General features: G+C 37.1%; 1 protein-coding gene across 3 annotated transcripts in view; it reads left to right on the top strand.

Moving 5' to 3' along the window:
- The window catches only part of MUSK (muscle, skeletal, receptor tyrosine kinase), a 153820-nt gene that overhangs the window by 118739 nt on the left and 14652 nt on the right, over positions 1 to 20429 (top strand). For 2 of the 3 annotated variants that reach the window (XM_006864678.1, XM_006864677.1), the window contains 3 exons: positions 6405 to 6580; positions 19088 to 19289; positions 19770 to 19961. In XM_006864678.1, the coding sequence (XP_006864740.1) occupies positions 6405 to 6580; positions 19088 to 19289; positions 19770 to 19961 (570 nt within the window). Of the gene's footprint in view, positions 1 to 6404; positions 6581 to 7250; positions 7275 to 19087; positions 19290 to 19769; positions 19962 to 20429 lie in introns of all 3 variants that reach the window. The other variant, XM_006864676.1, reaches the window with a different exon arrangement.

The following is a 20429-nucleotide window of genomic DNA, read 5'->3' as shown; positions in this document are numbered from 1 at the left end:
ATGTAATCCAGCTTCTCAAATTATTTGCTCAGTATACAGGCTGAATAAATATGGTGAAAGAATACAACCCTAGTGCACACTTTTCATAATTTTAAATCATTCAGTGTTCCCTGATTCTTATTGAATGACTGCCTCTTGGTCTATGTATAGTTTTCTCATGAGCACAATTAAATGTTCTGGAATACTCATTTTCCACAATGCTGTCTATAACTTATCATGATCCACACAATCTAAAGCCTTTACATAGTCGATAAACACAGGTAAACATCTTTTTGGTATTCTCAGCTTTCAGCCAAGATACATCTGACATCTGCAATGATATCCCTCATTCCTTGTCATCATGTGAATCCAGCTTCAAGCTCAGACAATTCTCTGTCAATGTACTGTTATAGCTGGTTTTGCATTATCTTTAGTAAAATCTTACTTGCATATGATATTTATGATATTGCTGATGATTTTGGCATTCCATTGGGTCACTTCTCAGGAACTGGCACAAACATGGGTCTCTTCCAATCAGTTGGCCAGGTAGCTGTTTTCCAAATTTCTTGGCATAGATGAGTGAGTGCCTCCAATGCTGCCTCAGTTTGTTGAAATATTTCAATTTGTATTCCTTCAATTCCCAGAGTCCTGTTCTTTGCCAATGCCTTCAGTGCAACTTGGACTTTTTCCTTCAGTACTATTGGCTCTATGATCAATATATATTCCTTCCATCTTCTTTGAATGCTTTCTGCATCGATCAATATTTTGCCCATAGACTCCTTCAATATTGCAAGTCGAGGCTTACATTTTTTCTTATTTCTTCTGCTTGAGAAATGCTGAGCATGTTCTTCCCTTTTGGTTTTCTAATCCCAGGTCTTTTTCCATTTCATTATAGTACTTTATAGGACTTTGTCTTCTCAAGCTGCCCTATGAAAATTTCTCTTCAGCTCTTTACTTCAATTTTTCCATTTGCTTTAGCATCTCTATGTTTGAAAGCAACTTTCAGAGTCTCTTCTGACAACATTTTGACCTTTTCCTTCTTTCTTGTCTTTTTAATAACACTTTGCTTTCTTCTGTATGATATTCGAAATGCATTCAACTACTCTTCTGGTTTTCAGTCATTAATGTCCAATACATCAAATCTGTTCTTCAGATGATCTCTAAATTCAGGTGGGATATGTCCAAGGTCATATTTTGGCTCTTGGGAACTTATTGTAATTTTCTCCATCTTCATCCTGAATTTGCATAAGAGCAATTGATGGTCTGTACCACAGTCTACCCATGGCCTTGAGCTGGCTGATAACATGTACTTTTCCACTGTTCCTTTCAACAAATGTGTTTGATTTCTGTGCATTCCATCTGTGAGGGCTATGTGTATAGTCATCTTTTATGTTGTTTTAAAAGGTATTTATAATGAATAAGTCATTGGTATTACAAAATTTGTCATATGAGCTCCAGAATCATTTCTGTCACCAAGGCCATATCTTCCAACTATTGATCCTTTCTATTTGTTTCCAACTTTTGCATTCCAATCACAAATTATCAATTACGTCTTGATTGCATGCTTGATCAATTTCAGACTGAAGAAGTTGGTAGAATTCTTCTATTTCATCATCACAGGCTTTAGTAGTTGGTGCATAAATTTGAATAATAGTTTATTAACTGGTCTTCCATCTAGGTGTATGGATATTATCCTATCATAGCACTATACTTCAAGATTGTGGTGGTTGTGTGCCATGGAGTCAGTTCCTACTCATAGCAACCCTGTACAGGGTTTCTGAGGCTGTAAATCTTTACAGGAGCAGAAAGCCTCATCTTTCACCCACAGAACAGCTGGTAGTTTCGAACTGCTGACCTTCAGGTTAGCAACCTGATTTGTAACCACTTCACTACCAAAGCTCCTATACTTCAAGATAGAGCTTGAAATGTTCTTTTTGATGATGAATGTGATTCCAGTCCTCTTCAATTTGTCATTCCCAGCATAGTAAACCATGTGATTGTCAGGTTCAAAATAGCCAATACCAGTCCATTTCAGTCCACTATGCCTTAGATATTAATGTTTATGCAGTGTTTTTGACAACTTCCAATTTTCCTAGATTCATAATTTGTACATTCAATGTTTCTGTTATTAATGGGTATTTACAGCTCTTTCTCCTCATTTTGAGTTGTGCCCCATCAACAAATGAAGCTTTACTCCATTTGTGTCATCACAGTCAAATCTACTTTGAGGAGACACATCTTCCCACGTTGTATTTTGAGTGCCTTCCAACCTGAGGGACTCATTTTCCAGCTCTATATCTGACAATATGCTGGTGCTTTTTATGATGTTTCAATATTCAACATTCTGTTGCTATCTGACAGTGTTCCACTGCTATTCATAAAGTTTTCAGTGACTAAATATTTGGAAGTACTCCATCTCTCCTTCTTCCTAGTCTGTCTCAGTCTGGAAGCTCATCTGAAACCTGCCCACAATGGGTGACCCTGTGGTATATAAAATATCAGTGTCATAGCTTCCAGAATTACAGCAGCACACATGGCTCCACAGTACAACAAACAGAAAGACCTCTGGTGGAAATTTGAGTAATAGTCATATTAACTGATTTTCCTTGTAGGCACATGAATATTAACACTGATAGCACTGTACTTCATGATAGACTTTTTTATGTTTTGACCAAGTACTTTGTTTTATCATATTGTTTTCCTTCCAGCTTTTCACTGTGATTTGGCTGGAAGTTTATTGGCCTTCAGTTTAACAGTCTATGCACAGCTCACTTGGCGTCAATGAATGCGGTCCCCACAGTGCATCCATACTCCTCCTGCATGCGCCCCATGTCCACTGCCTCCATGCATCCTTCCCTCCCTCTGAGCCCCATCTCCAGGAAAACACGGCCCCTTAACTCTGTAAGAATAGATATTTGAATTGTTCTTTTAAAAATGAATGTGACTCTGTTCCTCTTCAATTTTTCATTCCTGGCATAGTAGATCATGATTGTCTACTTGAAAATAGCCAATACCAGCCCATTTCTGCTCACTAGAGCCTACAATATCTATCTTCAAGCATGCATTTAAATTTTTACAACTTCCAATTTTCTGAGATTCATACTTCATGCTTCATCCATACTCTGATTATTAATGGATTTTATAGCTGTTTCTTCACATCTTGAGTGCTACCTGAGGGATTCATCTTCTGGCACTGTGTCAGACAGTGTTCTGTTGCTATTCATAATGTTTTCATTGGACAATTTTTTAGATGTTGTAAAAATGGCATGGCAGATGTCCAACATCCTCTGACTTCACAAGAGATGAAGAGAATCAAGATGAAGAGCTCAGGGCTGATTTCTATGAGATGACAGATTCCTCCACCCTCTAACCTTCTTACCAAGTCAACACCAACTTTCCCTCCCACAGAACTATCTACTACTTCTCTCCTGGGGTCAGTAATGCCCACACTGAACTCACAGACAATACTCACAATTATCGAGTGCATTTGGGAAGCAACAGCTTACAGTGCAAGATTAGAAATGACTCTTGGCACAGTTTTTCAGTTAGGACATCCTCCTCTCAGAAGTTCCTACAGACAAGCCTCTCTCCAACCCGCACCTTCTTGGTCCCACTCTGGCTCTTTAGTTCTGTTGACAAATGCTCAGAGCCCCACTACCCTGTCAATAAGTCTCAGCTGAAGGTTCTCAGTTCCATCAAGTGCCCAGAGGCATACACTCCACCCTGCCAGCAAGCCTCCAAAGGCACTCATTTTTCTTGCTCTGTGGACTGGGTCTCGTGGCTCTGCTCATACTATGTCATGCTCGTCTCTTGGTTCTGCTGCCACCATTTCTGTTTGCCATCTCCAATGTCACATCTCTCTCCTGGACTGAGTAGGTTCTCAGCACAGGATTCCAGGTCCAAAGGATGCATTCCACTCCTGGCTCTTGTTTCTTGGTGATTGTGAGATCCTACCTTTCCAATCTGCAAATCTTTATGGGAATAGATAGCCTCATCTTTTTCCATGGATTGGTAGTTGGTGGGTTTGAACTGCTGACCTTGTGGTTAGCAGCCCCACATATAACCCACTATGCCACTAGGACTCCACAACTATAACTGTTGTTGTTGTTTAGTGTCATCAAGTCAGTTCTGACTCTTAGCAACCCTGTATAGGACATCTGAGGTGTAGCTGCTGAATTTGAACCACCAATCTTGCAGTTCAAACCGACCTTACAGTCCAGTGCTTTACCCAACAGCACCAGACTAGGACTCCAGTCTATGGATTGTTGTAGTGGTTGTTAAATGTTGTCGAGTCAATTCTGGCTCCTAGTAAACCTGTATATATGGTTTCTGAGGAGCAACTGGTAAGTTTGAACCACCAACCTTGCAGTCCAAACCTACCTTGAGGCGTAGTGCTTATACTACGGTGCCACACTATGACTCCAGACTACAGATAGAAGGGCCATATTCTGTAATTCACAGCACTGAAGAATTAGATCACTTGGTCTTTCTTCCTAGTCTGTCTTAGTCTGGAGGCCCCACTGAAACCTGTCTACCAGGGGTGACCCTGCTCGTATTGGAGGTACCAGTGGCTTAGTTTCTGGAAGCACAGCAAGATATAAACTACAGCATTATGAAAAACGTAAAGATGAGTGGTAGTGCCCTGTCAAATGCTTAGTTGCTGACCAAAAGGTCAGTGATTTGAACTCTGCAGCCACTGCACAAAAGAAAGATGTGGCCAACTGCTCCCATAGAGATTTACAGAATTGGAAACCTTATGGGGACAGTTCCACCCTGTCCTACAAGGTCACTATGCGTCAGATGCAACTTAACCACAATAGGTTTGGTTTTGGTTTGTTTGGCCAAAGGGACTACATTAAAGCTCATGAAAATAGAGTGCTCTATTCCTGAACTTGTAGCATAGTGGTTACGAATCGGGCTGTGAACCAAAAGGTCAGCAGTTCGAAACTACCAGCAGCTCTGCGGGAGAAAGATGAGGCTTTCTGCTCCCGTAAAGATTTATAGCCTCAGAAACCCTGTATAGAGTCGCTGTGGGTTGGAACCGACTCCACGGCAATTAACAACAACAACAACATTCCTGAACTTGAGTCCTGGTGTGGTGCTGTGGGTTAATGCGCCAGACTGCAAAGCCATTTGAACTGCAAAGTTGGCAGTTCAAGTTCACCAGCTGCTCCTCGAAAACCCTATACAGGGTCGCTATGGGTCGGAAATGACTCAATGGCACTTAACCACAACAACAAAAATTCCTGAACTTACTGTAGAACTTGAGGGTTTGATGTTACTGTAGAAGAACATGGTTTGTTGTTTTTTCACCAACATTGTACTGTAATCAGACATGATATGTAAAATCTTTCTGAGGCCTCTAGAATTGAGGGAATAAGAGGGAATAGAAGGAGCAAAAACTAAAACTATTGACAAGAAACAGATGGTTAAGAGAAAAGGTAAGAGGTAGTAAAATTTTGTCGCATTGTAGGTTAGGAAATACTTATTCTCTTTCAGCTGTCCTTGCAGTTATTTGAAGAAACAGTGTCTCCACTGACTGACATTCCTTTAGCTGAGATTTCTGCTTCTTTAGTTCCTTTTTGGATTCCTCAGAATTGTTTATCTGAGGTACTGCTCAACAATGATAATCCTTTAACTATAAAGTAACAGGTGTATGATAAATAAAAGGTGACCAGCAAAAGAATGTGAAAACAGATTCTGTCAGACTGTCATTCTCACTGCTAATGTAATTTGTGTTAATTGTAGAATGTTCATCATGCTTAGACAGTGACACTAAGGTGTTAAACAGTCCTGATGTCATGGAGTCAGCTCAACATTATAGACACATCTTTGAGATGGATTAGAAATATTTTTCTACATTTTTTAGGTAGCAGCCATAGTGGTTTTTTGATAACGAACCCCACACAAGTCCAACGTATAAGAAGTAGAATGGACAAAAAAAGTCACAAAGAAAATTTTTTTTAATCTGAACTGTACTTGGCAATTTTAGGTTTCTCGTTTGAGTTGATAGCTTTCATGTATTTTTTGCACTAGATTACTCAGGTTAAACCAATTTAAGTCAAAACAATTTTACTGTATCCTTCATATTTGTGATTTTGTTTGTTTTTTAATTTTGCATTTGATTGGTTCCATGAAAGAAAACACCTGATGGTCTTCATTAACATTACAGCAAGAAGGCCCTATGGAGCAGTTCTAGTCTGTAATACAGTGGGTCATCACGTGTCAAAATTAACAAAAACACTTGACTTTATAATGATTTTTGCTGTCAAGTCAGTTTTTAACTCATAGCAAGCTCATGTGACTAAGTAGAACAGAAAATGTGCTATGGTGATGTTTTGAAAATATAGAATTGAGGCTGTACATTAGATCTGCTTTTAACAGGCTATGATTCATCAAGTTTTGTTTTCTGAATAAATTTTTAGAGAGTACTGCCTGGCAGTAAAGGAGCTCTTCTGTGCAAAAGAATGGCTGGCAATCGAAGAAAAGATCCACAGAGGGCTTTCCAGATCTGGCATGCATCTGCTATCCCTGCCAGAATGCAACAAGCTTCCCAGCATGCACTGGGAACCTATGGCCTGTACCAGATTGCCATATTTAGGTAACAAAGTGTTTTCACAAGACTTTGGTAGTTAAGAAAAATTGACTATTTGTAAGAAATTAAGGTGTGAGCTTAAATCTCCAAATGCTAACATTGCTAAGCATTCTAATTTTTTGTGTTTGGGTTTCACCTTCCTTAGATGCCTAATAGCAGAATCCTAATCCTAATTGTACCGGTTAGCACAAGGATTTTATTTCATTTGTTCTAAAGTAAATCAGAGAGCATCTTTAACTGCTGCTTGAGAATTTATTTTATTTCATAGGGGTTTATGAGAGTTTATAACATTTTCTGGAATGTGCAGTATAATGGCTAAGAACATCCCATAGTTTGTCATAGCAATAAAGGAATGAAGTCCTCTTTCTTAGCCTATGAAGCAAATGTTTAAGCATGTAAAAATAAGCCACATGTTTGAAAATGCTGACTTTCCAAAACAAACAGAATTATTGCATGTTGCTTTAATGAATTTCACTCATAAGGAACTATGTTGTTATCCCTAACAGCTGGTTTAATTTCAAAGAGGCACCCCTTTCACACTCGAATGCACAGAATGCTTTCCAGTTGTAGTATATTAAAGAGCTGAACAAAACTTGGGTTTCTTAGCGCTCTCTCACAAAATATATGTAATATCTGGATGCTCATTTAAAATGAATTTTTATCCTTTCCCCCTCAGATTATAAAAAAGAAAACCTAACAAGTAAGTAATTTTGTTTGTGCCCTTGGAACCTTATGTGTATGTAATTGGATTCGTGCATGCATATTACACTGATAGTTATGATGTCCAGAACAGAATGTCTGGTCTCACTCAGGCCTCACACCGTATTCACCTTAGGTAGAACATGAAAGAAGATTTTTAGTGGTCTCTACTTGTATTTAAGTCATATTGTTTGTTGTTGTTGTGAAGTGCTGTCGAGTCGGTTCTGACCCATAGCGACCCTGCATAGAGTTTCCGAGGAGTAACTGGTGAGCTTGAACCACCAGCCTTACTGGTTCAAAGTGACTTTGCAGTCCAGTGCATTAATCCACAGCGCTACACCAGGACTCACCATATGAAGGGAATGAAGTTATAATAAATGTTTCCCATCTCAAGATTATTAATTGGTCTATGTTATCTCTCATATGTTATAAAATAAGCCAAATTTAAAACATCACCTTTTGACATTTGCATTCATGATTTTTATATCATCCAAGAATTTATAGGAGTCTTGGTGTGGCACTGTAGGATAAGCACTGGACTGCCAACCACAAGGTTGGCTGTTCAAACCCACCAGTAGCTCCTCTGAAACCCTATACAGGGTTGCTATGAGTTGGAACCGACTCAATGATACTTAACAACAACAAAAAATTATTTGTAGGGTAATGTGGTGGCTCTCTAGGATAAGTAGTAGATTGTGAACCACAAGGTCTATGGTTTGAACCCATCAGCCTCTCCGTGGGAGAAGAATGAGGTTTTCTGATCCCACAATGAGTCAGAACAGACTCGGCAGCAATTAACAACAGCAATTATTTATAGATTTAAAACAGCAATTTATTTCTGAACCAGTCATGGTCTTCAGTTGTGACAATTGATCTTATTTATATAATAGTTGTTTTGTTTTGTTTTTTTAACACAGCTAATTCCCAGTATAAAATTTATAGTATCAAATCAACTATTCTTTTAAAAGTCATCTCAAAAAGTCTTTAGGAAAGAATTCAAGACAGTTACTTGAAAACCGTTTCCTAGAAACTGATTTCTATCAGATGGTGCTTTAAACTACCACAAGGCAAAAATCTTCAGAGTGAAATTAGAAAATTACTTGCATGTCAGTTAAAGTCATCTGGTTTGAGGCTCTAAGGCCAAAACCATTTTCACTTCCTTTGATACATATTCTGGGCCTAATCTCCTTCCCACTTGGCTAAGTGCCTTTACTATTTGAGAGACTTGATTTTACCAGCTTATTTCAAGGACTAAGACTTTAAGTATTAAAAGAAAGAATACTATTGACTGCAATTGAATCACACAGTGCTATTAAGGGAGGGCAATTATGGAAAACCCTAAAATTCTATTCTTTTTTAAACCTGTCAAATTATTATTCCCAAATTGAAGGAATTAAAAATAAATGTTTTAATTCTTTGTCATATAAGCAGCCAAAGTTCACTTTGATTGGATTTTGAATTGGTAATACTGGTCTTTGTTAGCCTTCAATTGTTTACTCATTAATCCATGTAGGCATTCATTAAAGGCTTATCCTAAATTAGATAGTAACAACACTAAATATATACGTGTGTGTGTATAGATACAGTTTTTACTCAATTTAAAGGATTTTCACCAGCAGAAATAAACTAATGTCTTAGTCTTTTTAAATGTTTATAAAATCTTTGGTACAAATAAAAGAATGAGCTCTAAATGTCATAAACGGATCGTTTTATCTGAGAACATGTCCAGGACATATGTTTAAGAGTGTTTTCACTGAGTTAAATGTAATAACACCTTCAACTGGTTATTTCTTACTCATTCTTTATGTTTAGCGTAAACTTACTTACTCTAGAAAACTTATCCAGTGTGCATAGAGCTGGGTGCTCACAAAGTAGCCTGTTCATAACATTCTTGTAACTCTTCTTACCTTTTATCATAATTATCATAATCAAAGGCTCAAGAGATTAATATTAGTTTCTCAGCTAAGTATTTAAATGCAAGCCATGTTACCACAGTATTCCTGACACCTAACCATCAGAAGAATTCAGTGAATATGTTGTTAAGTGTTATTGAGTTGTTTCTAACCCATAGTGATCCAATATAGGGTTTCCAACTTTGTGGTTCAAAGTGACCTTGCTGTCCTGCGCTTATCCTACATCACTACACCAGGACTCCATAGTGAACACATTGCATAAATAAATCAATGAATAAATAAAACTACCTTAACATTCAGAGGAAATGAATAAAGAGACAAAATTGATGAGAGAAAAGATAAAAAAAAAGGAAAGCAAATATTAAACAGATATTGACGTAGCTCTACAGAAAACAACAGTATATAGATCAAAGGCAATAATTAAGAAATAGAAGTAAAAATAACAATGAGACGTTATCTCCCTTGGCAACAATAATGATAATAATAAAAGAAACAAAAACAAACCGAACACAGCCAATGCTAGAGAGGATGTGGGAGATTGCAGCTCTCTCTCATACAGTTAGTAGGATTGTAAAGTCTTACAGTCACTGTGGGACATGGTATAATGCTTCCTTTATAGGTTAGAACTAGAGATAAAATATGATCCTGCGGTTCCACTGTTGTTAGGTGTCATCAAGTCAGTTTTGATTCATACAGACCCTATGCACAACAGAACAAAGCCCTGCCAGGTTCGGCAGCATCTTCACAATTGATTGTTATGTTTGAGCCCATTGTTGCTGCCACTGTGTTAATACATCTTGTTGGGGGTCTTTCTCTTTTCACTGACCATCCACTTTACAAAGCATAATGCTCTTATCCAGGGATGGATCCTTCCTGGAAATTTACCAAACTTCAAGCGATGAAATTACACCATCCTGTTTCTAAGGAGCATTCTGTCTACACTTCTTCCATGACAAATGTGTTTGTGCTTTTGGCAGTCCATGTTACTTTCAGTATGCTTCACCAAGACCATAATTCAAATGCATCAACTTTTCTATGGTCTTCCTTATTCATTATTTAACTTTCATGTGCATATGAGGCAGCTGAAAATACCATGACTTGAGGCAGGTGTTGGTTGGTTATGTGCCGTGGAGTCAGTTCTGACTTATAGCAACCCTGTACAGAGTTTCCGAGGCTATAAATCTTTACGGGAGCAGAAAGCCTCATCTTTCTCCCACGGAACAGCTGGGAGTTTTTAACTGCTGACCTTAAGGTTTGCAGCCCAGTTTGTAAGTAGTCCTCAAAGTGATACCTTTGCTCTTTAACATTTTAAAGAGGTCTTTAGCAGCAGATTTTCTTGACTGCTGCTTCCATGAGTATTGTTTGTGGATTCAAGCAAAATGAAGTCTTTGACAGCTTCAATATTTCTCCGTTTTTCACCATGTTCAATGGTTCAGTTGTAAAGATTTTCATTTTCCCTACATTAAGGTGCAATCTATACTGAAGACTATTCTTTGTTCTTCATTGGTAAGTATTTTAAGTCCTCTTTGCTTTCAGCAAGCAAGGTTGTATCATCTGCATATCATAGGTTAATGAGACTTGCTCCAATCCTGATGCCATGTTCTTCATATACTCCGGTTTCTTAGTTTGATTAAGTATGGTGAGAGGGTACAACCCTAGTGCACACTTTTCCTGATTTTAAACTATTTAGCATCCTCTTGTTCTGTTCGAACAACTACCTTTTAGTCTCTGTACAGACTACTCATGAACACAATGGAGTGTTTTGGAATACCCATTCTTCATAATGTTATCTATAGCTTGTTATGATACAGACAGTCAAAAGCCTTTGGTTAGTTCACAAAAAACACAAGTAAATATCCTTCTGATATTCTCTGTTTTCAGCCAAGATCCATTTGAAGTCAGCAATGATATCCCTCCTTCCATTTTTTCTTCTGAATATAGCTTGAATTTCTGACAGCTCCCTGATGATGTACTGCTATAACCATTTTTGAAAGGTCTTCAGCAAAAACTTAGTTGTATGTGATATTAATATTTTTCAATGATTCCTATTGGGTCACCTTCCTTCGGACAGGGCACAAATTTGGATCTCTTTAAATTGGTTGGCCAGGAAGCTGTTTTCCAAATTTCTTGGCATAGATAATTGAGAACCTCCAGTGTTACATAAGTTTGTTGAAACATTTCAATTTCTAATCCATCAATTCCCAGAGCCTTGTTTTTTGACAATGCCTTTAATGTAACATGGAATTCTTCCTTCAATACCATTGATTCTTGATCATATGCTACCTGTTGAGATGGTTGAACATAGCCCATTTCTTTTTGGTACAATGACTTTGTATATACCTTCTATCGTCTTTTGATGCTTTCTGCATCAATCAATATTATGCCCCTAGTATTGCAACCTGAGGTTTGATTTTTTTTTTTCAGTTATTTCAGTTTGAGAAATGTTGAATATGTTCTTCCCTTTTGATTTTCTGATTCCAGGTCTTTGCACAATTCATTATTATACTTTATTTTCTTTGCAAGCAGCCTTTTGGACTGTTCTATTCAGGTCTTTTACTTTCTCCTTTCTTTCAATTGCTTTCACTTCTCTATGTTCAAGAGCAAGTTTCAGAGTGTTTTCTGACATCTCTTTTGCTCTTTCTTTTCTGTCTTTTTAATGACCCTTTGCTGTCTTCCTGTATGGTGTTCTTCATGTCATCCCACAATTCTTCTGGTCTTCGGTCACTAATGTCTAATGCGCCAAATCTGTCCTTGAAATGGTCTTTAAATTCAGGTGGGATATGCTCAAGGTCATATTTTGGCTCCTGTAGATTTATTTTTGTTTTCTTCAGTTTCAGTGTGAACTTGCACATAAGCAATTGATGGCCTGTTCATAGTCGGTCCTTGGCCTTGTTTTGTCTGAGAATACTGAGTTTCTCCATCATCTCTTCCCACAGATGTAGTTGATTTGATTCCTGTGTATTTCATCAGGTGAGGTCCATGTGTATAGTCACCTTTTACGTTATTTAAAAATGGTATTTGCAATGAACAAATCATTGGTGTTGCAAAATTCTGTCATTCAATCTCCAGCACCAAGGCCATATTTTCCAACTACTGATCCTTCCTCTTTGTTTCCATATTTCACATTTCAATCACCAATAATTATAAAGGCATATTGATTGCATGTTTGATCAATTTCATACTGAAGATGTTGGTAGAATTTAATTTCATAACCGCTGGCTTTAGTGGTTAGTGTATAAATTTGAATAGTAGTAATTAACTCATTTTCCTTGTAGGCATATGAATATTATCATATCACAGACAACATTGTACTTCAAGACAGATCTTGACATGCTCTTTATGACAGTGAATGCAACACCATTCCTTTTCAATTTGTCCTTCTCAGCATAGTAAACTTTATGAATGTCTGATTTAAAATGACTAACACGAGTCCATTTCAACTCAATAATGCCTAGGATATTGATTTTTATGTGTTCCATTTCATTTTTGATGAGTTCCCGTTTCCCTAGATTCATACTTCATGCATTCCACATCCCAATTATTAATACATTTTTTCAGCTGTTTCTTCTAACTTTTAGTTTTGTCCCACCAGCAAATAATGGTCCCCAAAACTTTGCTCCATTCACATCATTAAGGTCAGCTCTACTTTCAGGCAGGTGGCATTTTCAATCAAATTTTGAGTGCCTTTAGCTCTACATTGAGATGAAACTTACCATCAAATTTTGAGCACCTTTCAACCCGAGGGACTTATCTCCTGGCACTATACTTGACAACATTTCACTGCTACCCCTATGGTTTCCAGTGGCTCACCATTCAGAAATGGTCTGCCTCTCCTTCCTCCTAGTCTGTCTTACTCTGGCAGGTCCACTGAAACCTGCTCACCATGGGGTGACCCTGCTGGTATTTAAAATGCCAGTGACATAACTTCCAGCATCACAACATACAAGCCACAACAGTACAACAAGCTGAGAGATGAGTGGTGGTCTCACAGTTGAGTTCAGGAGTCTAAACGTCCAAATTCAGAGTCCAGCTCTAGGGGAAGTCTTCTCTCTTTGTCTGTTCTGCAGAAAGATCCTTGTGTCCTTTCAGCATCTGTAGGCCCAACATTCCTTGGAGATCTCCATGGTCTTTGTATCAACTTTCCTCTGGATCTAGAAGATTCACTCTGCAGGGATCCCAGGTCCAAAGGATGCACTCCAATCTCTCTTTTTTTTTTTCTTGGTGGTAGGAGGTCCCCTCTTTATGCCCCCTTCCCTCCTTTGATCTCTTAGAAAAAGGTATTGCATGCCACACCCCTGAGAAATTCCTTTACATGGGCTCAAAGTGGCTTTAATGGGTTTAATCCTCTTACTAGTTTATCACTTCAGATCATCTCATGAGAGATCATCACATAATTGCCACATTACATCATCACACAACTGCCAAGCCACTGAAAATCATGGCCTAGCCATGCTGACACCTATTTTGAAGGGGAACAATTCAAACCCTGACAGTGCCCATTAACAGATGAATGGACAAACAAACTATAGGACACGCACACGATGGAATCCTATGCAACATTCAAGAATATCAATTAATACTTGAAACATATTGCAACATGCATGTATCTAGAGAACATTATACTGAATGAAATAAGTCAACACAAAAGAACAAATATTACATGAGAACACTATTATCAAAAGTCAACAAAAGGTTTATACCTAGAAAGAAACATTCTTTGATAGTTACCAGGGATGAAAGGAGGAGGAAGGAAAAATCACTAACTAGATAATATAATTATATTAACTTGGTTTAAAGAAAGGCAATATACAATAAGGGGAGGTCAGCACAATATGACAAAGGCAAAAGAAGACACTGGGGTGCATGTTTGATTGATAAGCAACAATGGTAAATACTATTATTACTGTAATAACAATAATAATATCTGAGAAGATACAACTATAGATATGTAAGCTGAACAGATGTGTAATGGCATATTGGAGTACATCTCCAAGTACATATAGGTTTAGCAGAAGATATTTCTACATATGCATTTGTAGGTACTGCAAATATATCCCTAATATTATAATATTAGAACATGGACTCCTGGTGTGGTGCTGTAGGATAAGCACTGGACAAGGAACTACAAGGTTGGCAGTTCAAACCCACCAGTTACTCCTCAGAAACGCTACACGAGGTCACTATGAGTGGGAACCAACTTAACAGCACTTAACAACAACAACAACATAGTAGAACATATGGGGGAACTGAGTCACTGGGCTTGAGGATTTAGGACCATAGTCTGTAGGGGAATCGAGATCAATCAGCATAACATAGTACATAAAGACAGTGTTCTACACCTTACTTTGCAAATAGTGACTGGAGTCTTAAAAACTTGGGAACAGCCATCTACAACGCAACTGTTATTCTCTTCCTGTTCAGAGCAAAGAAATGTAAAGAAAATCAAAGACTCAAAGAAACAATTAATCCAAAGGATTAATGGACCACACAAATCACAGCTTCCACTAGTCCAAGGACAGAGGAACTAGATAGTGCCTGGTTACCACTAAGATCACAATTGAAGGTCCTGAGCTGAGTGTGAGAAAATTGTAGAACAGTATTCAAAATCATAAAAAGATAAGACTTGCTGGTCTGATTGAGACTGTTAGAAGCCCCAAGGCTTATTGCCTTTGTTGTTGTTGTTGTTAAATGCCATTGAGTTGATTCCGACCCATAGTGACCCTGTATAGGGTTTCCAAAGAGCAGCTGGTGAGCTTGAACCACTGACCTTGCAATTCAAACAACTTTGCAGTCTGACACATTATGGCCTTTAGACACCTTCAAACTCAGACCATTCCTGGAAATCACCTTTCATCCAAAAAATAGACAGGTGGGTTAATGCATTGGAATGTAAATTCATTTGAACCACAAGGTCAACAGTTCAAGCTCACTAGCTGCTCCTCAAAAACCCTGTACAGGGTCACTGTCTGTAGGCACTTAACAGCAACAACAAACATGAACTGAACAATAACACTCAAGAAGAATGTGCTCCTCCGTACAATCAACCATGCTAGACCAAAATGGCAACTAAATTCCAAAGGCAGGAAGGGGCAGAAAAGCTGAGTAAATGGAAACAGGGAACGTAGGAAGGAAGCGGAAAGAGTGTTGTTATGTGGAGGGGATTGCAACTAATCTCACAAACAAAAAAGTCTGTGTATAAATTATTCACTAAAATGCTAACTTGCTCTGTAAAGTTTCACTGAAACTACAATAAAAATGTTTTTAAAAAGAGAAAGACATAACAAAACAAAGTTTTCTGAAAGGAAGAAATACTTAATCTATAGAACAGCAATTTTCGGATCATACCAATTCTTGCATTTTTAAATAAACTCTGGTGTGGCATCATAGGATAAGAACTGGGCTACTAAGCACAAGGTCTGTGACTCAAACCCACCAGTTGCTCCTTGGAAACCCTGTAAAAGCTGTGAGTCAGAACCAACTCAATAGAACTTATCATTATATTCTATTTTCTGACATTCTTTAAGAAAATCATCTTTATATTTACTAATGAGATTAGATTGCCAATTTCAGCTGTACAGCATTGCTTCACATGCTATAAATGTGAATGGCTCTATAAAATCCAGATACAAACATAGTTACTTTTCTGTCATTTAGGAATTGCTCTTGCTTGGTATTAACAAGAATGGAGTATTGCTGTGGTGCTGTGGGTTAATGCGCCAGACTCTCAAGCTGTTTGAACTGCAAGGTCGGTGATTCAAGCTCACCAGCTGCTCCTCGGAAACCCTACACAGGGTCGCTATGGGTCGGAATCAACTCCACGGCACTTAATAACAACAACAACCCCATCACCTTGGATTGCTTAAATTGTTGTTAACTGCCATTGATTCTGTTCTGATTCATAATGACCCTGTATAGGATTTCCAAGGAGCAACTGGTGGGTTTGAACTGCCAAAATATTTCGTTAGCAGTCAGTGCATATCCTATAGCACCATACCAGGACTCCTGGATTGATTAAGAAACCTAGTCTAAATCACAGTTCAGAATCAGACCAGTTTACTAACCAACTAGCCATCGAGGGAATTTGGAAAGCTGACTCTCTGTTTACTCTTGTTGAAACCAGTTGTCATTGGTTCTGCAGTGATGTTGTACTGTGCTTAAGTTATTATGGTTCCAGGTGCGTACTTGAACCAAAGTGGTACCTAAGCTTGGCCTCCAATGGACCTCAAAATGACTACTTGCTTAGCCATTGGCATAATCCCCGTGTCCGCTCCTGGACTAAGAAGTCATGCATGAGTGACTCATTGTAATCACTGCTTTTATATGATCCCTATTACAAATGGCTTTAGGCATCTACTTTGGATATGATGTGTTATAGTAATACATTTTCCTATTAAATTATTATTCCCTTGCCATATTATTACAGTCAACTTGCTGGTATTTCATTTAGAATTTGTTTAAGTGTATGTTCTATATTCTGTGTGTGTGGTTTTCTATTGTTGTAATTTTGTGGTAATAGTATTATAATAATACTCTAAAAGAGTTTGAGAGATTTTTTTGTTTGGGTTGAACTTGTCTTAAATTAGATATTTTATGTCTTCCAAACTTAAAGAATGCATTCATAATTCTATAATTATTTAAAACTAATTTGCTACTTATGGTTATATTATGGCTTCCTAATTCTTCAAATTTGATCATTAATATGCTTCTATCATTTTACTCGATAGTACTTAACAACAACAACATCACTTTACTTAAGACTTAAAAATACGATTACATTTGACCTTCTTTTCTATTGGCCTTTGAATCTGTTGACAAGAACGCTTTTCTCAGTCCAATTTTATATGTCTGTGCCGTTCCTATATTTAAAAAAAATTAAGATCCCACTTTCCTATATTAAAAAAAAATTAAGTTAGACTACTTAAAAAACATAAAGACCAACCTCAGGTCTGTTATTCACTGGTTGTATATTCTAACATATTAATTTCTGCTTTTATACGGTTGTTATTTTCTCTGTTTTCTACAGTTACTGTTTCCAAAGTCTTGAATTTCAGTTTTTCCACTTTAATTTTTCTGTATAATATAAATAAATAAAGTTATGACTGTATTATTGAGTAGAGTTTTAGCTAAATTTCATATATACTATTAGAAAGTTATTTTCTAATCTCTAACTATGGTTAATTTTTATTCTTTCAGCTAAGTTATTACATTTTTCCTTTTCCTTTTGTTTTATAAATCTATTGTTATGTTTTAATCTAAGAGTAGATCTGAGTAATTTCTGCTTCTCAAATTTATTGAGAATTATTTTGTGAGCTGAGATGAGATCATTTCCGTCAGTAGCCAATACATATCTGAAAAGAATGTTTGTTCTTTCCCTTTAGGACACAGTGGGAGACAGATGTGGCAATCTGCTTCTGTAAAATTCTATGTGGTCGGGAACCCTCTGGGGCAGTTCTACTCCATCCTGTAGAGTAGCTATGAGTTGGAGTCGATAATGGGTTGGGTTGCATTCGCATTTTATTAGGGTACAAAGTTCATTTGTAGTTGTTAAAACATTAGTAGTTTTAACAACTTTAATTATAATTAAAGTACTTGGTATCTGTGATTTTGTCTTTACTCAATCTTTGAAGATAATTTAGAATTACATTGAAACCTTGAGAAACGGAACTGCCTTGTTTTTCCAGTTTTACAAGTTTCCGTCCTTTAACGGGGTACAGTCTTACCACTTTTTCTGTGGAAAATATTTGAGTTTCCTTCTCTTACAGGTTTCTGTCTTACACAGACTCTGGCTTTCACAGGTTTTACTATAATGAAGTTATCTTAATAGTTATACAATAAATTTTGTAACCTACAAAGAATATGAGTATTGCATCCTTTGGTTTCCAACAGTAATGGTTTTACGTCACACTGGTCATTTTAATAGGTGTTTGACAGAAGTTCAATTCTCAGATAAACTAACTTCTGTTGATCTGTGTTATAATATTTTCATTATCTCCTTCCATTATTTTTATTCTGCTTATAAAACTAAAGTAAATGTGTATAAAAGCTCAGTCAATCCTAACCTGCTGTTTGATAATTTGGTAATTTCTATGGCTACTGCTGGAGTCTTGGTGCTGCACTGTAGAATAAACACTGGACTGCTAACTACAAAATCTGTAATTCAAACCCACCTGCCACTTCTTGGAAGCCTTATACAGAGTGACTATGAGTTGAAACTGGCTTCATGGCACCTAACAACAACAACATGACGATTGCCAGGTTGTAAACAATATGGTGCAATATGAAGCCCTCTATCCCAGGACCTGTACTTAGCTTAGGAAAAAAACAAACAAAAACTTCCTCTAAGACTCATTAAAAAAATTCTATGCTTCAAAAAGCTGAACTAACTTAGAAGTGGATCTCACTTGATTTTTTTTTTTTTATGTTGTTTAAATCTTTTGGCTAGTATTTTGTTGAGAATTTTTGCATCTATGTTCATGAAGGATATTGGTCTATACATTTCTTTTTAGTGATGTCTTTGCCTGTTTTTTATTATTATTGTTGTTGTTTAAAGTTTTTATTGTGAATCATGTGATAGTTTACATGGGAGATTATTAGCTTTATATTCATCCTGTAATATATCGTTTCATTGCCATGATTACAATCCCCTCCATGCATCATCATACAACCAGAGGGTATACCCCGCAAGCCTGCCTCTCAGTCATCAGCACACAGCCCCTCTCCCTCTCTGGGTCAGATCTCACTGGATTCTTACATGTAAATTTTAAAGATATACAACCAAGAAGACCCTGATACATAAACTTTTATTCTTAAAGTTTAGATTTAATTTACAGATTACCTGTGCAAAAAAACAATTTCTTAAAAGTGAGAATGAGTGAAAAGCATTATCATTGTTTTCTTACAGCATTCCCACCCATGACATCCTCAAAGCCGAGTGTGGACATTCCAAATTTGCCTTCCTCCTCCTCTTCCTCCTACTCTGTGTCACCCACACTCTCCCTGACTGTCATAATTTCCATCATGTCCAGCTTTGCAATATTTGTGCTGCTCACCATAACTATTCTTTATTGCTGCCGAAGACGAAAGCAATGGAAAAATAAGAAACGGTAAGGTTTTCCTTTAGGCTTATCATATGTAGCAATATTTTTAAATCTACATACCAAGCATTGGAATTGGGGGTGGAAGAAGGACTCTATATAACAGTGCTAGTCTAAGAATGGCATCATTGCCTTGCTTTAAAATTAAGTCACCACTCCGTGACCTTTTAAAATGTAGATGATCTTTTTCCTAGAGTCACATGTTACAAAGTTAGTTTCACAACAAGGAAAATCTAAATAGTAATTTAGAAAAATAAAATAGCTAGTCCTCCTCCACTTTTCCTAACCACTCTCACTGTCACTGCCAAAGTGGATAGTGACAAAATCATGTGACTCTAAACCAAGCACAAGATTTTTATGGCTCTAAAATTGTCAGACCTTTGACTGCCTAGTACAATTGATTTTATTTACTCTGAAATGACAAATCTCTTAGAATCTGAGTATAAAAATCTTACCTGAATCTGAGCTCATTATTGATCTTACCCACAGAGAGTCAGCAGCTGTAACCCTCACTACACTTCCTTCTGAGCTTTTGCTAGACAGACTTCACCCCAACCCAATGTACCAGAGGATGCCGCTCCTTCTAAATCCCAAATTGTTCAGCCTGGAGTACCCAAGGAATAACATCGAGTATGTGAGAGATATTGGAGAGGGAGCATTTGGAAGGGTCTTTCAAGCAAGGTAAAGTAATTCCTGTAAAATAAGTTATCTCCACTGAAATCTATTATGTTTGAAAAGATGCTAGATCACCACCTTGATGTTTAGTTACCATGTATAAAAGTTATATCAGACTCATTAATGCACACTGGTATTGTATATCATACTTTGAATCTTAATAATTTGTCCTTTTTTCTGGAAAGAAGGTTTGCACACATAGAGAGAATGTATTCTAATGCTTTGAAGAGAAATAATTTATTAGATTTCAAAATGTATCATCATTTATACAGCATTCAAGTTGCAAGCAATTAGTAGTTGTTCAGTGATTGTTGAAAATTGTTCACCTTTTCAGTAAAAATGTTGTCATACATGTTTTTTTTATCATCATTTGCTGCACTGTTTTTAGTAAAAAGTCTTCTCAGATTTATTCTCTCCGCTTTCTATTGCAGTCTTCTCACTTCATTTAAAGTTTACTTTGAATTAGTGTTAACT

The sequence above is a fragment of the Chrysochloris asiatica genome, unplaced genomic scaffold, assembly GCF_000296735.1.
Source record: "Chrysochloris asiatica unplaced genomic scaffold, ChrAsi1.0 scaffold00069, whole genome shotgun sequence".
Lineage (NCBI taxonomy): Eukaryota > Metazoa > Chordata > Mammalia > Afrosoricida > Chrysochloridae > Chrysochloris > Chrysochloris asiatica.
The sequence above is the reverse complement of the archived record's forward strand: the minus strand, read 5'-3'. Positions and strand labels throughout refer to the sequence as shown.